Here is a 20,647-nt window from a genome sequence, read left to right as displayed (position 1 = left end):
CTGTGCCCCCTGCTTTGGAAGCACGGAGTCTTAACTACTGGACCACCAGTTGGATATTTAAGATGGCAGCATGACCTTTGCACTTTAGGGATTTCCCCATAAATACCCACATCCCAACATCTTCTTTTGGCCATGTGGTATCTCTCAAGATAACTCCTCCAGTTTCCCACATCAGAAGGGGAAGGACCAGGATCAAACCAATCAATTCACAAACTCTTATTTTATCTCCTTTTAGCCTTATACCTCATTGTTTCCCCACCTGTGCCTGATATCCCAGAGTCTGGAGGCTAATTTCAATTAGAAGACTTCTGAGATCATTTCATCTAATTCTTATTTTATAATAATAAAAGAGCTGACTCATTGGAAAAGACCCCTATGCTAGGAAAGATCGAAGGCAGGAGATGAAGAGGATGACAGAGGATGAGACAGTTGGATGGCATCACTGACTCAATGGACATGAGTTTGAGCAAGCCCCAGGAGATAGTGAAGGACAGGCAAGCCGGGTGTGCTACAGTTTGTGGGGTCACAAAGAGTCGGGCACGACTTAAGCAACTGAACAACAACAAATCCTTATTTTGTAGATAAAGAGAATGAGGCTCAGAAAATTCATCTGCTGAAGGTGTAACTGTTATTAATAATAAATGGGAAATGTGAGACTTGAACCTAGGCTCCTGCTCTCATCTAGTGTTCTACTCAGCTGAAAAACTGCTTCCCAAAATGTCAGAGATGATTTGAGATTTTTCTTTCCAAATGCCTAGAAATCTACCATTGGTAAGCTTTCAGGAATTGTGTAATGACAGCTAAAAGCTGAGGCATGACTGAAATAAACAAGTCCCACATCTGGTCCCATGAGATGAGGGATAGGCAAATTTTGAAAGTGAGCTGGTTAGTTTCCTTGACTTTCAAGGTCACACAATGGAATTATCACCACTATTTTTTTCAACTTCAAATCTGACAGGTGAAAATAATCTGATAGCTCTATCTTCATGAACTGGAAATATACTATTCAAAGTGTCTCGTAAGTAGGAAAATATTAACATGGGCGAGAGCAGTCATGACCTATTTCAACACAATTGTCTCCATGAAAAACTCATTCTGTGGGGTAACACATATTACTTGCCAAAAGGAATTCCATAATCAAGAAAAGTTTGGTAAATGTTGGGTTAAAGAAATATTTAATTTAAATTTAAACTGTAAGATAGGCAACAAGGATGTATTATACAACATGGGGAATATAGCTAATATTCTATAATAACTATAAATAGAGTGTAAAGTTTAAAAAATGCATAATTTTTTACGAATTAAAAAAGAAACTGGCATGAAGATAAAGCAAAAAAAATAAAAAAACTAAACTAGTTTCTCTAACACAGGATAAAACCTCTAATATACACTAAGGAATGGTATATATGTCATGAAGCATTTGCCCAGTGTATGTCAGCACAAAATCCTTTTCTTCACAATTTATGGAACTAGTGTTCAAGAAAGACACTTTGGAAACATAATCTGACCCAACATTATACTTCTGAAAGTCCTACTATGAAAGGGTTGGGTAAGAACATAAAATTACTCTTCTTAATATCAACTGCTCACCTTAAAATTACCTATCAAAAAGTAGAGGCTATACTATAGACTATACTATAGCCTATACCATAACTTAAAATACACAAAATGAATGACATTCTTATATCTAAAATCAACTATATACTACTAACTGTGGCATTAATGAAAAGATACTTCACTCCCAATAAACAAAAGGTCTGTGCAATAATTATGAGAGACAAAGCTCTAATCCATATCATCATTAAACATTTAAAATGAAGTTCTGTCCCCAACACATACTGTTCAGCCTGGAAGTGGGCCTGGCAGTGGTGGACTGAAGTGCAGATGGCAGGATCTCTGATTTGATGGCCACATTGGTGACTGCACCATCCATCCTCTCTGTCTCGCATAAGCCTGGCAGCTGTGGTGCCTTCTCTAGCGTGGGTAGTAACTGATCAAACTGGTCAAGGTCAGCTGTAAACTAAGAAAGGAAACCAAAGTTAGAGGAAACACATTCTACACTTTCACCTGAAAGAAAGTAGAAAACAAGTTTTCCTTTAAAATACATGAATTGAATGTGACTATGTGACAATGAAGAAAGAAGAAATAATTAGAAAGACTGGGGCATCAATGAAATAGCCTGACCTAACACTGTAACAAAATGTGGAAGTTTATGGTACTGATATACTGCAGATGTAAGACAACATACGCACAGTGCTTATCTATCATATTTTGGTATAAAATGTACACACTGGGAAAAGACTGAACTGGAAAGAGACATCGAGAGTACTGTGTTATGACGATAATTTTTCAGAATTTTATAAAATGGCTCACTTTATGAAGGAGTAAAAAATATATTTACATTGACATACTTTTCAAAAATAATTTCTTATAGTTTGTGAAATTTTTTTAAATGAATATTAGTTTCAAACATCCCAGAAAAGTCACTTCCCATTTGAAGACTTAACAGAGTAAGAAACTTATCTTCTATCATAGGTAGGGAGTTCCTACATCTGTCTGCAGCTAGGCACAGGAGAAAATTGACCCATATTTTACAACATTATTCCACGACGGTTATCTTAAGATAATTCATAAACATAAAATGTCTAGCTGTTTGGGTCTTATTACTTAATTCAACTACAATTTCTTCCTAGGTTGTAGAATTATATGTACATTTTTTTTTAAATGTCTGGCTTCTTTCACATTACATTTCTGAAGTTTAGACATGCTGTTCCTGGTAGTAGTAGTTCATTTTGTTTCTGTTGCTGAATAGTATCCCATTGTATGAATGTGCTACAATATATATTTATCAATTCTAGTGATGGATTTGGGAATTTTTCTGGTTTTGGGCTAATATAAGTAAAACTACTATGACTATTTTTAAACACATCGTTTGTGGTATGTGCAAAAAGTACTAATCAAAAAGGAAAAAACTGACAATTTGGAGTCTACATTCAAATGAAGAACTTCACTTCATCAAAAAGCACCATTAACAGAGACAAAAGGCAAGGCACAGTATAGAGAAGACATCTGTAAATATATAACCAATAAATGACTCACCCAAAATGTGTAAAGAACTCTTACACATCAACAGGAAAAATACAACATATTGGGAAAATGGGCAAAACACTTCAACAAACTATTTACAAAAGAAAACATCCAAATGACCAATAAATATTTATTGTGTGCTAAGTCACTTCAATAGTGTACAACCCTTTGCAGCCCTATGGACTGTAGCCGACCAGGCTCCACTGTCCATGGGATTCTCCAGGCAAGAATACTGGAGTGGGTTGCCATGCCCTCCTCCAGGGGATTTTCCCGACCCAGGGATTGAACCTGCATCTCTATGTCTCTTGCATTGGCAGGAGGGTTCTTTACTACTAGCACCACCTGGGAAGCCCAGATATTTATTAGGGAAAGGCAGATTAAAACTATGAAATATCACTACACAGATCCCAGAATGGCTAGAAGTTAAAAAGATAGACAACACTAGTATTAATAAGGACATGGAACAAATAGAAGGAATTCTCATACCCTGGAAAAACTGGCATTATCTGCTAAAGATGAACAGACACATATTTTATGATCCTGTAATTTCACCCCCAGGTATAAACTCAGCAGAAGTGCACATATGTACACCAAAACAGATGTGCCAAGATGGTATACAATGCATTTTCTTATAAAGCTGTTACTTTTGAAGTCAATTTTATAGACTGAGAATTTTAATGTAGTTATTTAAAGCTATTATTCAGCTTAGAAACATGACATTAGTTTAGCTGTACCAAGAAACATAGGACAACCTTCTCAAAGAGTACATCTGTAAAGAAATAACCAAAACAGTGTTATTACAAACAGCAAATAGAGACAATACAGAGACTCTGAGCATTCGAGGAAAAGAATGTCTAACTAGAGCTACTGGGGGAAGCTTTACAGAAATGATAGTGTATTGTGTGTGAACGATTGTGAACTGTGTTTAAAGGATGAGAAGAAGTTCAGCAGACATAGAAAGGAGAGCAAGGCAGAAGATGCTTAGAAGAGACATGGCTTATCCCAGGAATAGGAAGGGCTTCCATGTACCTAGAATGTAGTATGCCTGAGAGAAGAGAGAGGTTTCTGGGAGATGAGGGCAGAAAATAAAGCTGATTCAAGAAACTCTAGGATCTATACATACTAAGTGTGAATTTGGTTTCACAAGGAAGAATCTTATTAATAAACTGCTTTGTAAATACATTTTCAGCTATTTCATGGATGTCTATATTCTGTCTAAATAATACGTAAGCTTCTAGCAGGGAGGAATTACATTTTCTGCTTTTCTTAAATTCCCTCAGAATCCACAGCAATTATTCAATAAATGAAGCTGCCTATTACTTTTCACCACCTGCTACCCCAGCCTAAACACAGAGGTTCCTGATCCGTAACAATTTACACAAAGGTTTATTTGTATTTTCTTCTGTTTCAGAGCATGTTATATACCCTACTATCTGGAATACTCAAAGTCTCTATCTGATGGGGGCTGGGAGTTGAGAGTGGTTACAGTGAGAAGGAAAATGACTTTAGCAAATATTTCAAAGGAAATTAAATAGCAAAGCAAGCCAGACTAGGCAGCCATGTCCACCTCCTCACATTACTCTCTCATTTCATTTACATTGGAGGTTCCCTAACTTAGTTACCTATCAGAGTTCTCTGGGAAGTCTTTAAAATACAAGTTTCTGGATTTAATAGGTGGAGAGATGAGAGGAGGAGGCAGGGAAGGTATTTTTTCTAAAATCTCCAAAGATGTGAACTCTGACTTGATCGAAAGAAACATCTACTTTTTTAGAAGGCCAAGATTCCAAAGAGAACTTTTGAGGGCATCCTGTGGGTTTTCAACCATTGATACTAATCTTTTAATATGTGTCCAATAGATAGGGCAAAACATAGCCTGAACCCAAATATAGTCTATGCATGGAACAAAAGAAAAGAAAAAAATAACTAGGAATGTTCATTCTATGAAGTAAAGAATTACCTACCTGGCTCTGTGACTCCAGTTTAATTTCCTCGGGAGCAGGTTTGGTCATGGGGGCTGGGTTTGTGTTACAAGGATCCATCTGTTCTTTCTTTTCTACCTTCACCTTTACATCATCCAGGCTCAGGTTCGGAGTGGATCTTAAATCTTTCTCATCTTTATCTAAAAGGTAGCGTAGGAGCTGATGGTCTTTTGATTCTTTTTTCTTGGAAGCATCCAGTTCCAGTTTTACACTGGAACTTCCCTGGACCTGTCCAGTCACTGACACAGAAGCAGATGCACTGTCCTTCTTATCAGGCTCCACCGACAAAGTTGTGATATCCGAGGGGCTACCCTCCTGTAAGAGACGGTGTAGGATTTTGTGCCGCTCGGTCAGTGAGCTATGAGAGGAGGGGCAAGAACCACTTGAAGAGTTAGTAGAGGCAGAGGTGGAAGTGCCTGTGCAAGACAGTACCTCTTTGCAACTTGTGTCTATATCAGCATGCCGTAACTGCTGCTCTGCAGTCGTTGTCAAAAGCTGCACTAGTTTGTGACTGGTTTGAGAGTATTTATTGTCTCCATCCGAGAGTCTGTCATTGTTATGTAGAAGCCCAGAATCCAGAGGTTTGCCGTCATTAGAGCTGTTGTCAGACTGAATCATTTCATTTAAAATGGATGCAATCTCTTTGTTATCTTTGGATTCAGCTTTTGCTGGTTGTATATTTAATCTGCTAGGTGAATTCTGTGAGCTTATCTGCCTGAGGACTGGAGAACTGGCAGAGAAGCCAACAGAGTTATTGGGTCCTTCATTCATACTCTGTAAAGGTGTTACTGGGATGTTTGAATAGGATCGGTTACTATTATTACAGGCAGTACTTGTCATGCTAACGGGGGAGCTTAATGTTGGAATATTAGGAGGAAATGAATTGTTTGGCATCCTGGGCCTTGTTGCCAATCCAGAACTAACTTGTCTCCTTGGAGACATGAACTGTGCAAGGGATATTCCTGTACCTTCCATAGGGGAATTATTGAGGTTTAAAGGGGGATTAGTGCTCTGGGAACTGGCCTGTCCCTGGTTTAAGGCAACACTGGCTACAATCTGATTTCCAGGTGAGCATCCAAAACTCCCTTGGCTGTTGCTAGAATTGCTATGACTGCTGCTATGAAGGTCTGAGCTCTGTTGGCGGTTTACTCTGGTGGGTACCATGTTGCTGTTGGATGGTGGCAACGTAGATGAACGGGCCACACCGTGACCTGGAGAGATATTGGGATTGACGGAAGGGTTTACCCGGGGCACTGACATTCCAGGATTAGTGTCATCTTGAGGAGAAAGACCACTGTGTTCCCTAGAGAGGGGAAAAGACATTCAGACATCTTCATTGGTTTCCATTATAATATTTTATGAAGCATATTATAAAACAAGACCATTGACCTCAATAATGTTGAAAACTATCAAGTAAAAAGTTTCTGTATTACTTTAAACTAAAGAAAACAGTGGACTGTTAGTACCATGGTGAAATGTTAGAACATTTCATAGGAAAATAGTGTTTAAGATACTGTACATTTGATAATGGTTAAATGTGCAAGAAATCTTTCCTGGCCTTGGAAAACTTCCAATATATATACTTTAAAACTTTACAAAATTTAATACAAATAATTAACACTACATCAGATTTTTGGTGGAAAGAGAAACTTCCCACACTTCCGGTTACAAAATATTTCCTCATGACTCCCTTCATTATAGCTTTTAAGTATTTCAACTCCAAAGAGGAAGACTGGGTAAGGAAAATACTGTGTCACTGATGTAAAAATTAAAAAGGGTGACATGCAGACATAGCAGATGTTTTGAAAGAGAAATCACAATATGAAAAAAAGAACTGTGCTAATTCCACTCACAAGCATAAATTAAACTAAAATTAGAAAAAGCAGAATACTGAATTCAGATTTTCATCAAGTTCTTTTACTCAAATCCATAATTATGACAACAGATTTGTGACTGGTATTACCATGTTCCAATAAGCAAATATATCAGATGAGGGAAAGATGAAGTGAGGGAAAATGTCTTTGTTTTTGTTTAATGCTAAATTTTAAATAGTTGTAAATGTAGAGTTTTGAATAATTCATAGGATAAAAGAATGGTTTCATGAATTTACCATATATAATAGTGTAAAACACATTTTAAGAGGAGAACAAATTAGAAGCAGTGACATTCAAATATCTCAAGTTGATAGTTAAATAATTTGTAGCTTGAGAAACTGTCAACTTGAACTCAGGAGCCACTGAGTTTTGCCTTAATGAAAATAAAGCACTTTTAAAATTAAAAATAACAGTACTAATAAACTTGAATCTTTTATAAGACCATAAGTTTATATATGGAAAGCTGGAAATTTTTAGCCACCTTTTTGGTTTTTACCCCTAAAGCATTTAGCCACACCTTTCCTTTCTCCCTTTTTGAACAACAAAGCTATTGTTAGGCGACAAAACTATAAAACTCAGTATGGATATATTGATTATATTCTCATCATGCTACTTAAATGCCTAATGTAAAACTGGTTTTCTAGCCATCAAGAGGATAAAACTTTCTTCTCTAAGAAGAGATATGTGAACTGACTTATTTCATATGAAACTCTCCAAATAAGTAGTACCTGTCGATGATATGAATTCCCATGATGAAAGGTTGCATGTCTGGACTTTGAGGGTAGCAAAGTTTACACTTGGTGTGAGCGCTAAGCATTGTCCCATCATTCAGTATGAATCTATAGGATGGGCTGGAGGCAGTGCCACGAGTCATCACTGTTTCAAACAAAAGAGAAACCTAGTTAAATGCTGACACACTTTGGGCAGAGGAGAGTTACCAAGCCTTATTTCTACCTAGAACCTCATTTAAATGTCCTTCCAATTGCTACCTGCTCAGACTTAAAGCATGGTTGAGATAAAGCAGATATCTGAGGGGGAAAAATTATTCAGGAAAAATGATTCAAATATACAGTCTGACGACAAGTTTTAATTCAGTTCTACTTGAATGGGTGCCTCCTCACAGAAGTTGTGATTATGAAGAAACCACAAACCACAAAAAAGTCAACCTAATCTTTCCCTATAATGGGGCAGCTCCTTAAATTTATTAAGTGTTCATTAAAAAGACTAAGAAGTAACTTTCTCCTCTCTCCTTTTCAGTATTATCTCTAACAAGCTTTTCCACCCCTTTAGCTGGTTGATTTTTAAAAACAGCTTTATTGAGATATCAACAAAGCACAAAGTTCACCAAGTTTTGATTAGTTTGCAGAACTCTTTAACTGAAATTTAAATTTAATTTTTCACTCAGGAATGTGAATCAATAAGATCCACCCCAACAAATTATTATAGTCATGTATATTATTTTTGATGTTTGAATTTAGTTTACTAATAAGCAAATTAATAATAAAGCCTCTGATTACTAATACAGAATAAAACCTAGGTTAAAGCAATTGAATCACTATATACACAACATGAGGTACTTTTGTCTTAAAGCTTTATTAACAACAGATGAAACTCTAACTCTACTGGTAAATATTTATGAAATACGTAAAGGCTACACCAGACTACTAAATAAGAAAATGTCATCAATATTTCAGTAATACAATAGAATTCTTTTTTAAGGAAGATTTAATAGGTAGATTCAGCTATACCAAGGTTAAAAATCATATCCACTTAAATACAAGAATTACTAACACAAATGACTACTATAATTTAGCCTGTAATAAATGTTAGTCCTATTTTTCAAAGACATTTTAGAAAGAGCTTCAATCACACTTTAAAGACATATGAAAAAGACAAAATGACCAACTGATAATTCTTGAAGCTACATATTACTTTAAGCAATGAGAAGACAGGCTCTATTTTATTGTCTTGGGTACACTATGTAAAGTGAAGAGGGCATAATCTGCTGGAAATCTACGCCATGCATAAATCTCTCTCAGTACCAAAACCAGGATATAAACTTAATTGCAAGGATTTCTTACCCATCTGGCAGTTTCAGCCAAATCTTGGCACATTTACCAAATAAAATATGGAAAAACTTAGCATCTAGTGAAATAATAAATGATAAAAAAGTCTTTAATGGAAACCAGTAATTTCTGTGTAAGAATATAAGTTAAATGTTTGTTATGACAAAACCCTAAAAAATATTAACAATTCCCATCTGTCAATATCTTTTGACAATATATTTTGGAAAACACAATTACAACAAAAAGGTGGTATTTTAAGATAAATTATTAGCGTGGGACAATGAGAAAGTTATAAATATGTAAAGGGTGAGGGAAGACACAATATATATTTCATGTTATTTTGCTTATGCTAGTCTGTCTATTTCTTCATCAGTATTTATTTCTCATTAGGATCATTCTGCTGAAACATTCATTGGCTCTTCACCATTGAGCTCACTGTCCAATATGGTAGTCATCAGTCACTATCATAATGTGGAAAATTAAATTTAAAATTAAGTGAAATTTAAAACTCAGTTCCTTACTCACACTAGCCACATGTCAGGTACTCAACAGATGCATGTGGCTAGTGACTATAATATTGGACAGTATAGCTCCATACATACAATCTCATTTTGCATTTCCAATCTTATTTTTCATTATTTCCTAAACATCTCTTCTATAGCTCTTTGAGTAGGAGTAGATAATCTTTTATACACTTATTTTTCTTCTTCAGGTAGAATAAGCATGAGTTAATACTATGTCCCATTCTTGTTTTCCACTCTCCATTGAAACTGTACGATGCTTGCACATACAGTCATCTAGTACGTACTTGCTAATCGATCTTCAATTTGAATTTCATCTCAATAGGTTAATATTGATTTGTTAATACTGATCAACTACTACGATTTTTCTTTAGAGGACAGATTTTAAATCTTACCTATCTTCTCAAATGTTTATATTGTAACTTAATTTATTTTTTTGCCTGTGTAGAAATCCAGGTTTACTTTTGTAATGAAAATTATTGGAGAGAAATTTCTTGACTTATTGACACACCCTGTAAAGTGAGAAAGAACTACAATCTCAGAGAACATTAACATTAACATGGGAATATTAAGATACTTGGGCTTCCCAGGTGAGCCAATTGTAAAAAACCCCTTGCCAACGCAGGAGATATAAGAGATGTTGGTTTGACCCCTGTCAGGAAGATTCCCTGGTGAAGGGCATGGCAATCCACTCCATTATTCTTGCCTGGAGAATCCCATGGACAGAGAAGCCTGGCAGACTGCGAAGAGTCACCAGGGTTGCAAAGAGTCGGACATGACTGAATTGACTGAAGCATGCATTAAGATAATTTATGTGGATTACAGAAACATCAAGAGTCCTTTGGTAATTATGCTGCCTTAAATTTGGAAGATGCTAAATTAATGAAAATTCCAAAATTGAGGAATCTCTACTAACTTAATACAGGAAAATTATTAAAAGTTTTTTTCTTTTTACAGTTTAAGTTTTGAAGTTAAATGATTTATTTTGGATAATAATGTATAGAATAAGACTCAGCAAAAGGAAAGCAGCACAGATCAATGAATAGAATAAAAGCCTAGGAATCAGATTTGGGTATGAACTCTGACTCTCTCATTTACAAGTTTAGGACTTAATAATACAAATTAACCTTTGCCCAGTATCACTAAAATGGAGCCAGTTTACTGTGAGATAATACCTAGCATGGAGCCTGGTACATAGCAGGCACTGAATGAATATTTCCTGAATAAATACCAAAGAAAAAACAAACAACAAATACGTAGCTTCCAAAGTACTCGTGCCCTGAGTCACACTCACATTCGGCCAATACCAAGATATCTCTTATACCAATAGCTTCAACTCTGTATAACAATCTAAAATTTTGAATTAAGATATGAGTATTGGAGCCATAGGGCTTCTCTGGGCTCACACAGTAAAGAATCTGCCTGCAATGCAGGAGGCTTGGATTTGATTCCTGGGTAGGGAAGATCCCTTGGAGAAGGAAGAGATTAAGAACAGGTGGCAAGAATACGCTGAAAAACCATACAAAAAATGTTTTAATGACCCAGACAACCACGACGGTGCGGTCACTCACCTAGAGCCAAACATCCTGAAGTGTGAAGTCAAGTGGGCCTTAGGAACCATTACCTCAAACAAAGCTAGTGGAGGTGATGGAATTCCAGCTGAGCTATTTCAAATCCTAAAAGTTGGTGTTGTAAAAGTGACTGACTCAATATGTTAGCAAATTTGGAAAACTCAGCAGTGGCCGTAGGACTGGAAAAGTTTAGTTTTCATTTCATCCCAAAGAAGGGCAATGCCAAAGAATGTTCAAACTACCGCACAACTGCACTTATTTCACATGCCAGCGAGGTAAAGCTCAAAATCCTTCAAGCTAGACTTCAATAGTACATGAACCAAGAACTTCCAAATGTACAAGTTGGATTTAGAAAAGGCAGAGGAGCCAGAGATCAAATTGCTAACATTTGCTGTATCATAGAGAAAGCAACGGAATTCCAGAAAAACATCTATTTCTGCTTCATTGACGAAGGCAAACCTCTGACTATATGTATCACAACAAACTGTGGAAAATTCTTAAAGAGATGGGAATACCAGACCACCTTACCTGCCTCTTGAGACCTGTATGAAGGTCAAGAAGCAACAGTAAGAACTGGACATGGAACAATTGAGAAAGGAGTTTTCAAGGCTATATATTGTGACCCGGCATATTTAACTTACATGCAGAATACATCACGCAAAATGTTGGGCTGGATGAATCACAAGCAGGAATCAAGATTGCCAGAAGAAATATCAACAACCTCAGATATACCACATGTACCTCAGATGATACCACTCATTAGGCAGAAGAGGAACTAAAGAGCCTCTTGATAAGAGTGAAAGAGGAGAATGAAAAAACTGGCTTAAAACTCAACATTGAAAAGAGCGTAAGATCACAGCATCCAGTCTCATCACTTCATGGCAAATAGAAGGAGACAAAGTGGAAACAGTGACAGATTCTATTTTCCTGGGCTCCAAAATCACTGCAGATAGTGACTGCAGCCATAAAATTAAAAGATGCTTGCTTCTTGGAAGGAAAGCTATGACCAACCTAGACAGCATATTAAAAAGCAGAGACATCACTTTGCCGACAAAGGTCCATATAGTCAAAGCTATGGTTTTTCTAGTAGTCATGCACAGATGTGAGAGTTGAACCATAAAGAAGGCTGAGTGCTGAAGAATTGATGCTTTTGAATTGTGGTGCTGGAGAAGAGTCTTGGGAGTCCCTTGGACAGCAAGGAGATCAAACCAGTCAATCCTAAAGGAAATCAACCCTGAATATGCGCTGGAAGGACTAATGCTGAAGCTGAAGCTCCAATACTTTGGCCACCTGATGTGAAGAGCCAACTCATTGCAAAAGACTCTGTTTCTGGGAAAGACTGAGGGCAGGAGGAGAAGGGATGACCGAGGATCAGATGGTTGGATGGCATATTGATACAATGGATGTAAGTTTGAGCAAACTCCAGGAAAGAGTGAAGGACATGGGAGTCCTGGCATTTTGAAGTCCATGGGGTCACAAAGGGTTGGACATGTCTTAGCAACTGAACAATGAGAACCGTAATTCTTTACAGGACTGATTGGGTAAAGGATTGCTCTACACACCAAATTTTCTCCATAAGTAAGACTGAGGCATGGACAAAACTATTTGGAATTTCATTTGATCACAGATTCTGATCTTGTTTTCTGATTCAGCTTTGTCAGGTTTTGATCCCTGACCCTTGCGTCTATTTCTAAAAGTTTTAGAATACTTAGTGAGGAGGGATGATACTGATGTGGTATTACTGACACTCCAGAAAGTCTTCAAAGAACCTAGAAATCTGGTTTAACAACTGTCCCAAATGAATGTTATCAGGCACCTTAGGGAAGCATTTAACCTAGACTTTTTTCTAAAAGAATGATTCTCAATTGAACTGAACTTAGGAAGCTTTTCAAAACTATATAGCTACATGAGCTTCCTCCCAGTTTAGGAAGTTCCTCAGGTGACCCTGATACCCATACCGCACCCCCTCACCTCCCAGTCTCAGTGGTGAACCACTCCTTTAATCTATCATATAATGCAAGCTCCCACATAACTGTTTCGCTGAAATGTGTTTTCAATTTTTGATTCTGGAAAATAAAATGATCAACACTCTTTAAAAGCAGTCTGTAAGCTGTCTCTGTCAAAAGCAGCTGAAAAACTAAACTAAGACCTTAAGTTTTTAATGCATATTAGGATTTTATACCAGCTGCTGCCTTTAAAAAGTAAGTTAAAGGCAGGAAAAAAGACAGATGGAGGACAAATTTTCTTGCCTAAATATCAGATATGCAGATGACATCACCATTATGGCAGAAAGTGAAGAAGAACTAAAAAGCCTCTTGATGAAAGTGAAAGAGGAGAGTGAAAAAGTTGGCTTAAAGCTCAACATTCAGAAAACTAGATCATGACATCCGGTCCCATCACTTCATGGCAAATAGATGGGGAAACAGTGGAAATAGTGGCTGACTTTATTTTTCTGGGCTCCAAAATCACTGCAGATGGTGACTGCAGCCATGAAATTAAAAGACACTTACTCCTTGGAAGGAAAGTTATGACCAACCTAGACAGTATATTAAAAAGCAGAGACATTACTTTGCCAACAAAGGTCCGTCTAGTCAAAGCTATGGTTTTTCCAGTAGGCACGTATGGATGTGAGAGTTGGACGGTGAAGAAAGCTGAGTGCCAAAGAACTGATGCTTGTGAACTGTGGTGTTGGAGAAGACTCTTGAGAGTCCCTTGGACTGCAAGGAGATCCAATCAATCCGTCCTAAAGGAGATCAGTCCTGGGTGTTCATTGGAAGGACTGATGTTGAAGCTGAAACTCCAATATTTTGGTCACCTGATACGAAGAGCTGACTCATTTGAAAAGACCCTGACGTTGGGAAAGATTGAAGGCAGGAGGAGAAGGGGACGACAGAGGATGAGATGGCTGGATGGCATCACTGACTCAATGGACATGAGTGTGGGTAAACTCGGGGAGTTGATGATGGACAGGGAGGCCTGGCGTACTACAGTTCATGGGGTTGCAAAGAGTTGGACATGACTGAGAGACTGAACTGAACTGATAAAGGTTTTACATTTTAAAAGTTTTACAGAAAATCAAGGATACAGTGGCATAAAATTACGTCACTAAAGAACTATTAGTGATAGTTCTTTACACTATCCCTAGTGGAAAGGCAGCAAGGCAGCAAGGAAACTGCAAAGGCTATTTACATCTCTCTCCATTCTTAATAGACCAGTAGTTCTCCAACTTGATGTACGTAAGCATCACCTTCAGAGCTTGTTAAAAATACCTGGGCCCTCACCTGAGATTTTAATTCAGTAGGTCAACATCTTTAACAGGTGATTCCCATGTAACTGTTTCATGGACCACATTTTTCTTACCAGGTTAGATACTGCTGAATACAACATATAAGAAAAAGATGCGCTCAATTCATAAATGCTATTTGGCAAGTTGTCCAGAATCTCCATAACACTAGAGTCAGAGTCATGTGAATTCTAGGCAATTTAACTCTATGAAAAAAGTTATTTCTATTGAGAATTTTTTTTTCTTAAAAAAGTAGAAGAAAAGGACATTAAAACATGACTAATGGAGAAGAGGTGTTGAATTATATTTCTTTACATTTCTCTCTAAATTGCTTCACTTCATATGTTAATGATTACTTACTTATTACACTTTAATCAATATATTTTATAGAGAATTCCAATGGTTTAGAAACACATGCTCTAAAACATGGCTCAATCACATATATGGGAAGCCTATGCATTTGGACAATGAGACAACAATCTAGACCTGCTTTGTCTTGGTCATAATGTATATAAATTATAGGTAAGTAAAACTAAAAGTCTTTTAAGTAAGCCTTGGAAGGTTTAACTTATAAAGTTAAGGTAAAAATCAAACAGAAGAGAATCATATACCTCAGCACTTGAGGGAGTAAGTGGAGGCAGTGCTCTGAATCTCCTACTTACACAAAAGTCAAGTGCTATAGATAGAGGGAGTCACAAAGTTTGCAACCAGTGGATGGTAATAGTTGCTTTCTGTAATTGTTTCCAACCTTGACTGTACTTCAGGATTGCCTGTGGAACTTCTTGGTCATATCCATTGAAACACCATCTTTGGGGATGGTAAAAGTAAGAGGCCCACTAAAGAACCGTTAGTCTGTACAAAGCTATTCCAGAAGTAGACAGACTAGTGAGATTCATACAGATGGCTTTTTGAAAAAAAAAAAAAACAAAAAAAAAACCAAGCTGCTTCCTTCACATACCATTAGGAAGCAGCTGACTTACAATGTAATGAATGAAAAATCATTTGTAAACTGAAGAAACCTAATATAATGGGAAAATGTTAAAAAAAAGTGATGGAATAATGAAAAATATTTTTTAAATTGTTTTTCAGGAACAGTTTCTTCCCAGAGAAATTATTTACTTAGAGATTAGAGAATAAATTACAATGGGAAAGGTATATTAGGCTCCCATAATTACCTGACAATATTTTAAAATACGTCAAAACTCCTTATCTTTGAATCTTTATAAATTTTCTGGCCTTAACTCTCAGCTAATTTTCCCTATCTTTCCTAAAATACTGTTAAGTTCCTTAAGGGTGGGACTATGCTTGTTTCATATTACCCTAGTATTTACTATGACATAGCAGTTGTTCAATTATTAATTAATAATTTCATATGACATAATTTTAACTTGAAACTCCCATGTGAGTCAGGAGATACTGGTACTGTAATGGTCATGAAGTACAGATCTACATGCATGATATAGATCTCTACTATCTAAAGGCCCTTTGACATTCCTGTTCTCCTGGGAGTAATCTTCTAAAAGCCAGACAAAAATAGCACTTCCTCTCTAAAGCCATCCCTGATTCTCAAGTCAGAATTAATTTTTTTCTTCTTTGGTTATACCTTTATTATTATGGCCCAGGCCACATAGATCTTTAGAACAGTCATATATCCTCCCAATACAATAGATTTTGACCTCCTGGAAGCCAAAACCCTGCTTTGTCATCCTTGTATCCCTGGCACTTTACATAGTGTTCTATGTATGTGAAGAACTTGACACATGTCTGCTGAATGAATGAATGAATGAATGAATGAGTGACCACCACATGATACCCTGTTCTTTAAAATGTGTATCCCAAAATTCAGTATCCACTCATGAATTACTTTGCTTACCCATTTCTTCCTTTCCTGAAACTGATTATTGCAAAAACTAATTTGCAATACTTGATAAGAAAATACTTATCAACCCATAGATTGTATATAGGTTATTCAATATTAATAAAGAGCAAGGTTAATGAAAATAGCTGAGAGAAAAAAACCTTACCTTCTTGAAATAGTTGTCTGGCATAAGATGGCTCTCTGCCTTGAGGTTGGAAGAAAGCATAAATGCACTTTCTCACTAAATCTTCCCAGCCAGTTCTGCCAGCAGCTCTCAGGGAACTAGTATCAATAGAGATGATTTTACCTATACAAAGAATGAAAGCTTACATGTATGATAGCCTCCGGATATGTCATCCACATTTCAAGACTAACAATTGCATCTAAAAATATTCTGCTGCCTCTCAAATGCTTAATGGACAAAAGCACTAAAAAGCACTATTAATTTTTATTACGTACAGTAATAGAGTATATCAATGGCATGAAAATACAAAATTGTTTGACCTTGGAGTGTGTTGTATCATATCGTATAATTCAATACCAATCAAGTATTAAAGTCATACCATAAAGATCCAAAGCTATGGATACTAATGTAGGTCAAACATTTCTGGGTTGCTCTTTGGATCCTGCATGGCTTATTGTGGATGGAGAGGCAGAGATGAACTATATTATTTTGGTTTAAATTAATTTCCAGTAATTAAGTGAAGAGACTATGAGAAAGTAAGGAAGTCTTTCCTTTTCTACCTCCTCTTGAGCTGTAGACGATATTGCACTTCAGAGTAAACAAAGACTGAAGGCAAAAAAACTTAAATCAGAAAAAGATAAGTGCAAACATTAAGACCTGCTAGGCTAACTGCAAACAGAACATATGCTTTATAAAATTTAGTGGTGATTTGATACTGTTATCACATTTAAACAAGTCTCCTGAATGATTATGGAAGAATTCAGGCAAATTATTCCTTAACTGGGGGCCATTTAATCCAGTTGGTGATTTTTCAGATCAGTTTTATTTTCTATAAAGCTTGTATTCATATAATATAGGGGAGATATATACATATATGTGTATGTGTGTTAGATTATTAAGGTGAAACCTACAAAGCCTCATCCAATTTCAGAACTTGAATATTACCAAGATCATCAATATCATTCCATTAAGTGTGTACTCCACACTTGCAACATCCCTCTCTCTTTATATTCTCCTATTAATCTAGGCTGTTCCCAGTTTTTTGTCATTACAATCAATACTGCTATGACTATCTTTCACATTTTCCATAGTGCATGAGGTACATAAGTAGGAATAGAACTGTAGAGTCATCGGTTACATGAATGTTCAATTTGATATTAAACTGTCTCCCAGAAACTTTTGTAAGAGTTAATCCAACATCCTCTCCATCACTTGGTTTTGTTGGGCTTCTTTATTTTTTATAATTAGTAGGTGAAAAACGGTTATGGCCTAACTTTTGTATTTCCCTGGTTCATAAGGTTGAATATTTTTCATGTTTATTCACCTCTCAAGTTTCCTCTTCTGTGAACACCTGGTTGTCTTTTCTTCATCTTCCCTTTTTTCACACAATCAACTCAAATCTATTGTACTGTTTGTGCCTCTTTAACTAATCCCTTCTTTACATATTTCTCTTGGTTTGTTTAGAAATAAAATATTTATTAGACCTCTATAAAGTAGGGTTTAGAATCTAATATACCCAAGTATGTCAGATCAGGTTGTCACCCAAGTCTTGGCATAAATATAGAAAGAAAATACATCAAAATTTAAACGAGGGAATTTTTGTTATTTTAGAACCGTTTGGGGAAAGCCTGGTGAAGACTGTGATTGAAACTATAGATAATTTTGGACTTCCTAAGAGTTTCAGTCATTCAGTTTTTGTCTCATCACATCAGGAACTAAGAATTCGTTATAGCAGAGAATCCACTGTTACATAATCTTCAAATGCAATAATACTCCTCATATGCAGTGACAAAGGGAGGCCTGTGTGTTTGCGCTTGTGTGTTCAAGTTCAGTATTAGGCCACATGAGAGCAAGGAAGTCTGTAATTGTGGAACTGGAGGGTAGCAAGTAATAAAATTATCAATAATGGTAACAAATGATCAGTAATGTGATGAGTATCTTAGGAGGGAATCATAAATAGGTTGACTTAGAATATTTCTGCTTGCTAGAGCAAAGTTTAACTAACCAACCAACCAAACCACTGTTCAACATTTCCAGGGAGAAAACTTATTTTTTTTAAGGGACATGAACCACTTTATGTAGAGTTGGAAGTACTACTAAAATTTAAGGAATTAAATATCTAATACTTTCTATAACTAGTTTATGATTTTTTAATCTAAATCAATCCCATGATATAATGCTAATTTTATATTTTAAGAATACTTCATATTATTTTGGCATTTTTACATTTTCTTTATACTTTATATTTTCTCTGGTATTTTTTGTGTGGTAACTGTGTACAGTATGGTAATGCCCTTTTAATAGTGCACTGGTGGAAGAAAACACAATATAAAGAAAGAATCCTATTTTAGGGCCTAAAGTAGTCTGTTCTCAGTAATTAGTTGCCTGGTTTTGGAAAAGTCACCATTCCCTCATGTGTAAAATGGACAGGCTGGATTCTATAATCTCTGAGGTTTCCTCTAGATTTATAATTACTTCATGATTCAAAGCTTTTTAATTTTTACAGATTTATTCTAAAATCAGGAATATTAAGATTTTAATGCTGGGTCCTTGGTCAGAAACAAAACTACCAGTTATATCATTGTTCCTATGGAAAAATAGTCTTCTTTAAAACAATCTAAGATTCATTTTATAGAAATACAATTGAGGAAAAGCTGAACTATATTGTTCCTAAATTATCCTCATAATTTTTAGGTCTCCCCTGTCTTCCACATTTATTCTGTGGACTAACTATCACCCCTTTCCAATAGGTTTTTATTCTGCTCTCTCTCAAGCCCTATTTGGTTTTACTGACCCAAAAGACCAGCTATATTTTTTTAACAGACCCTATTTTTCCTTCATGCAATAACATTTTTGGTTTTCAATTCAATATTAAATTTTTCCAGTGTTGTTCACTGGTAGAAAGTAACGCATACATGCTAGACTCAAAAAGGGACAGGAAAGGCATGCAAATTGATCATTACTACACTTAGATGCTGTATATTTAAGCTCCCATTCTCTTTGTTGTATTCTATTCTCTGTGCCAATGTATCCCCACCTACCACTCTTTAGTAAGAGCAGTTGGGAGTGTATCTTTAAAACCCAAGAATAAAGCATACAACATAGGAATATTAGATTTCTGGGGCTAAAACATTAATAAATATCATAAGAGGATCTTATAAACAATGGTAAAGTAAAAAAGTAAACATTCACAAAGAATAAAATTTAGTAGAAATGATTTTTAAAATCCTGGTCTGCTATAAAAACCTATCTGTAGTATCTATCTCTATTTTAAAACTAGAGTGGTGAGTGATATATATACAATTCTCATTGATGTAAAAGTATGAAAACCTAAAGTGAAGATAGGATTAAACAATATAGGGGAATTCCCTGGTGGTCCGGTGGTTAAGGCTCCCCATTTCCACTGCAGGGGCTGCAGGCTTGATCACAGGTGGGGGAACTAAGATCCTGAGCATGCCACGAGGCACAGCCAAAAAAATTTTTTTAAATAAAAAAATTTTTTAAAAAGATTAAACAACATATGAGAAATTCTTTATATTAAACAACAGTAACAATTTGTTTTTGCTAAAAATCAAATCTGAAGTAGGCCTTTAAAAAGAAGGGCTTATTTTCAGGTACTCACTCACTTTGTGGCTGCCTCCTGTCCTCCTTTCAGTTCTAACAGACGTCTCTGTGTTAGAACTTTCTGCAGCTCTGTTTCCTCAATCAGGAGCACTCATTCTGTACCATGACCCTTCCTCAATGCACCCTTCCAACACTCTTAGTTGGCACAGTTGGCATAATCTCATCCTTTGGGGCTTAAAGGATATCAGCTCAACAAGCTTTCTGTTAACCAGCTGATTTTTAAAACAGGACCTCCCTATTAGCTTTTCTTATACCACTTATACCTTTTCCATCAAAAAAGTACAAATCTGTAATCGTATCATTGCTTTTTGCTCAACCATGTATACCCAGAGCAATCATACATATGACAGGCATTTTCAGGCATTCGATCAGTATTTGCTGAATACATTTAAAGGAAAAGAATAAAGGAAAAAAGAAATAGTCAGATACATTTATGCACAATATTAAAACCACCCTTTTGTATCTATTTGTAAGCAAATATATTAATATCAACACTGTCAATTTCTTTTCATGAATTTGAAGAAATAATTTATAATCAACAAATAGAGATATGTGAATAATTATAAAATAATTTCCTCTCCAGCACCCTCCCATAACAAT

General features: G+C 36.0%; 1 protein-coding gene across 50 annotated transcripts in view; it reads right to left on the bottom strand.

Annotated features, from left to right (window-relative positions):
- Window positions 1–20,647, bottom strand: part of NCOA1 (nuclear receptor coactivator 1) — a 220,887-nt gene that overhangs the window by 48,891 nt on the left and 151,349 nt on the right. For all 50 annotated transcript variants that reach the window (XM_081592675.1, XM_081592695.1, XM_081592710.1 and 47 more), the window contains 4 exons: window positions 16,406–16,546; window positions 7,669–7,816; window positions 5,049–6,369; window positions 1,840–2,020 (listed from right to left, as the gene is read on the bottom strand). In XM_081592675.1, the coding sequence (XP_081448801.1) occupies window positions 1,840–2,020; window positions 5,049–6,369; window positions 7,669–7,816; window positions 16,406–16,546 (1,791 nt within the window). The remainder of the gene's footprint in view (window positions 1–1,839; window positions 2,021–5,048; window positions 6,370–7,668; window positions 7,817–16,405; window positions 16,547–20,647) is intronic.

This window comes from Giraffa tippelskirchi, chromosome 4 (assembly GCF_054371585.1).
Source record: "Giraffa tippelskirchi isolate mGirTip1 chromosome 4, T2T-mGirTip1v1.2.pri, whole genome shotgun sequence".
Classification (NCBI taxonomy): Eukaryota; Metazoa; Chordata; class Mammalia; order Artiodactyla; family Giraffidae; genus Giraffa; species Giraffa tippelskirchi.
This window is presented reverse-complemented; position numbering and strand designations above follow the sequence as displayed.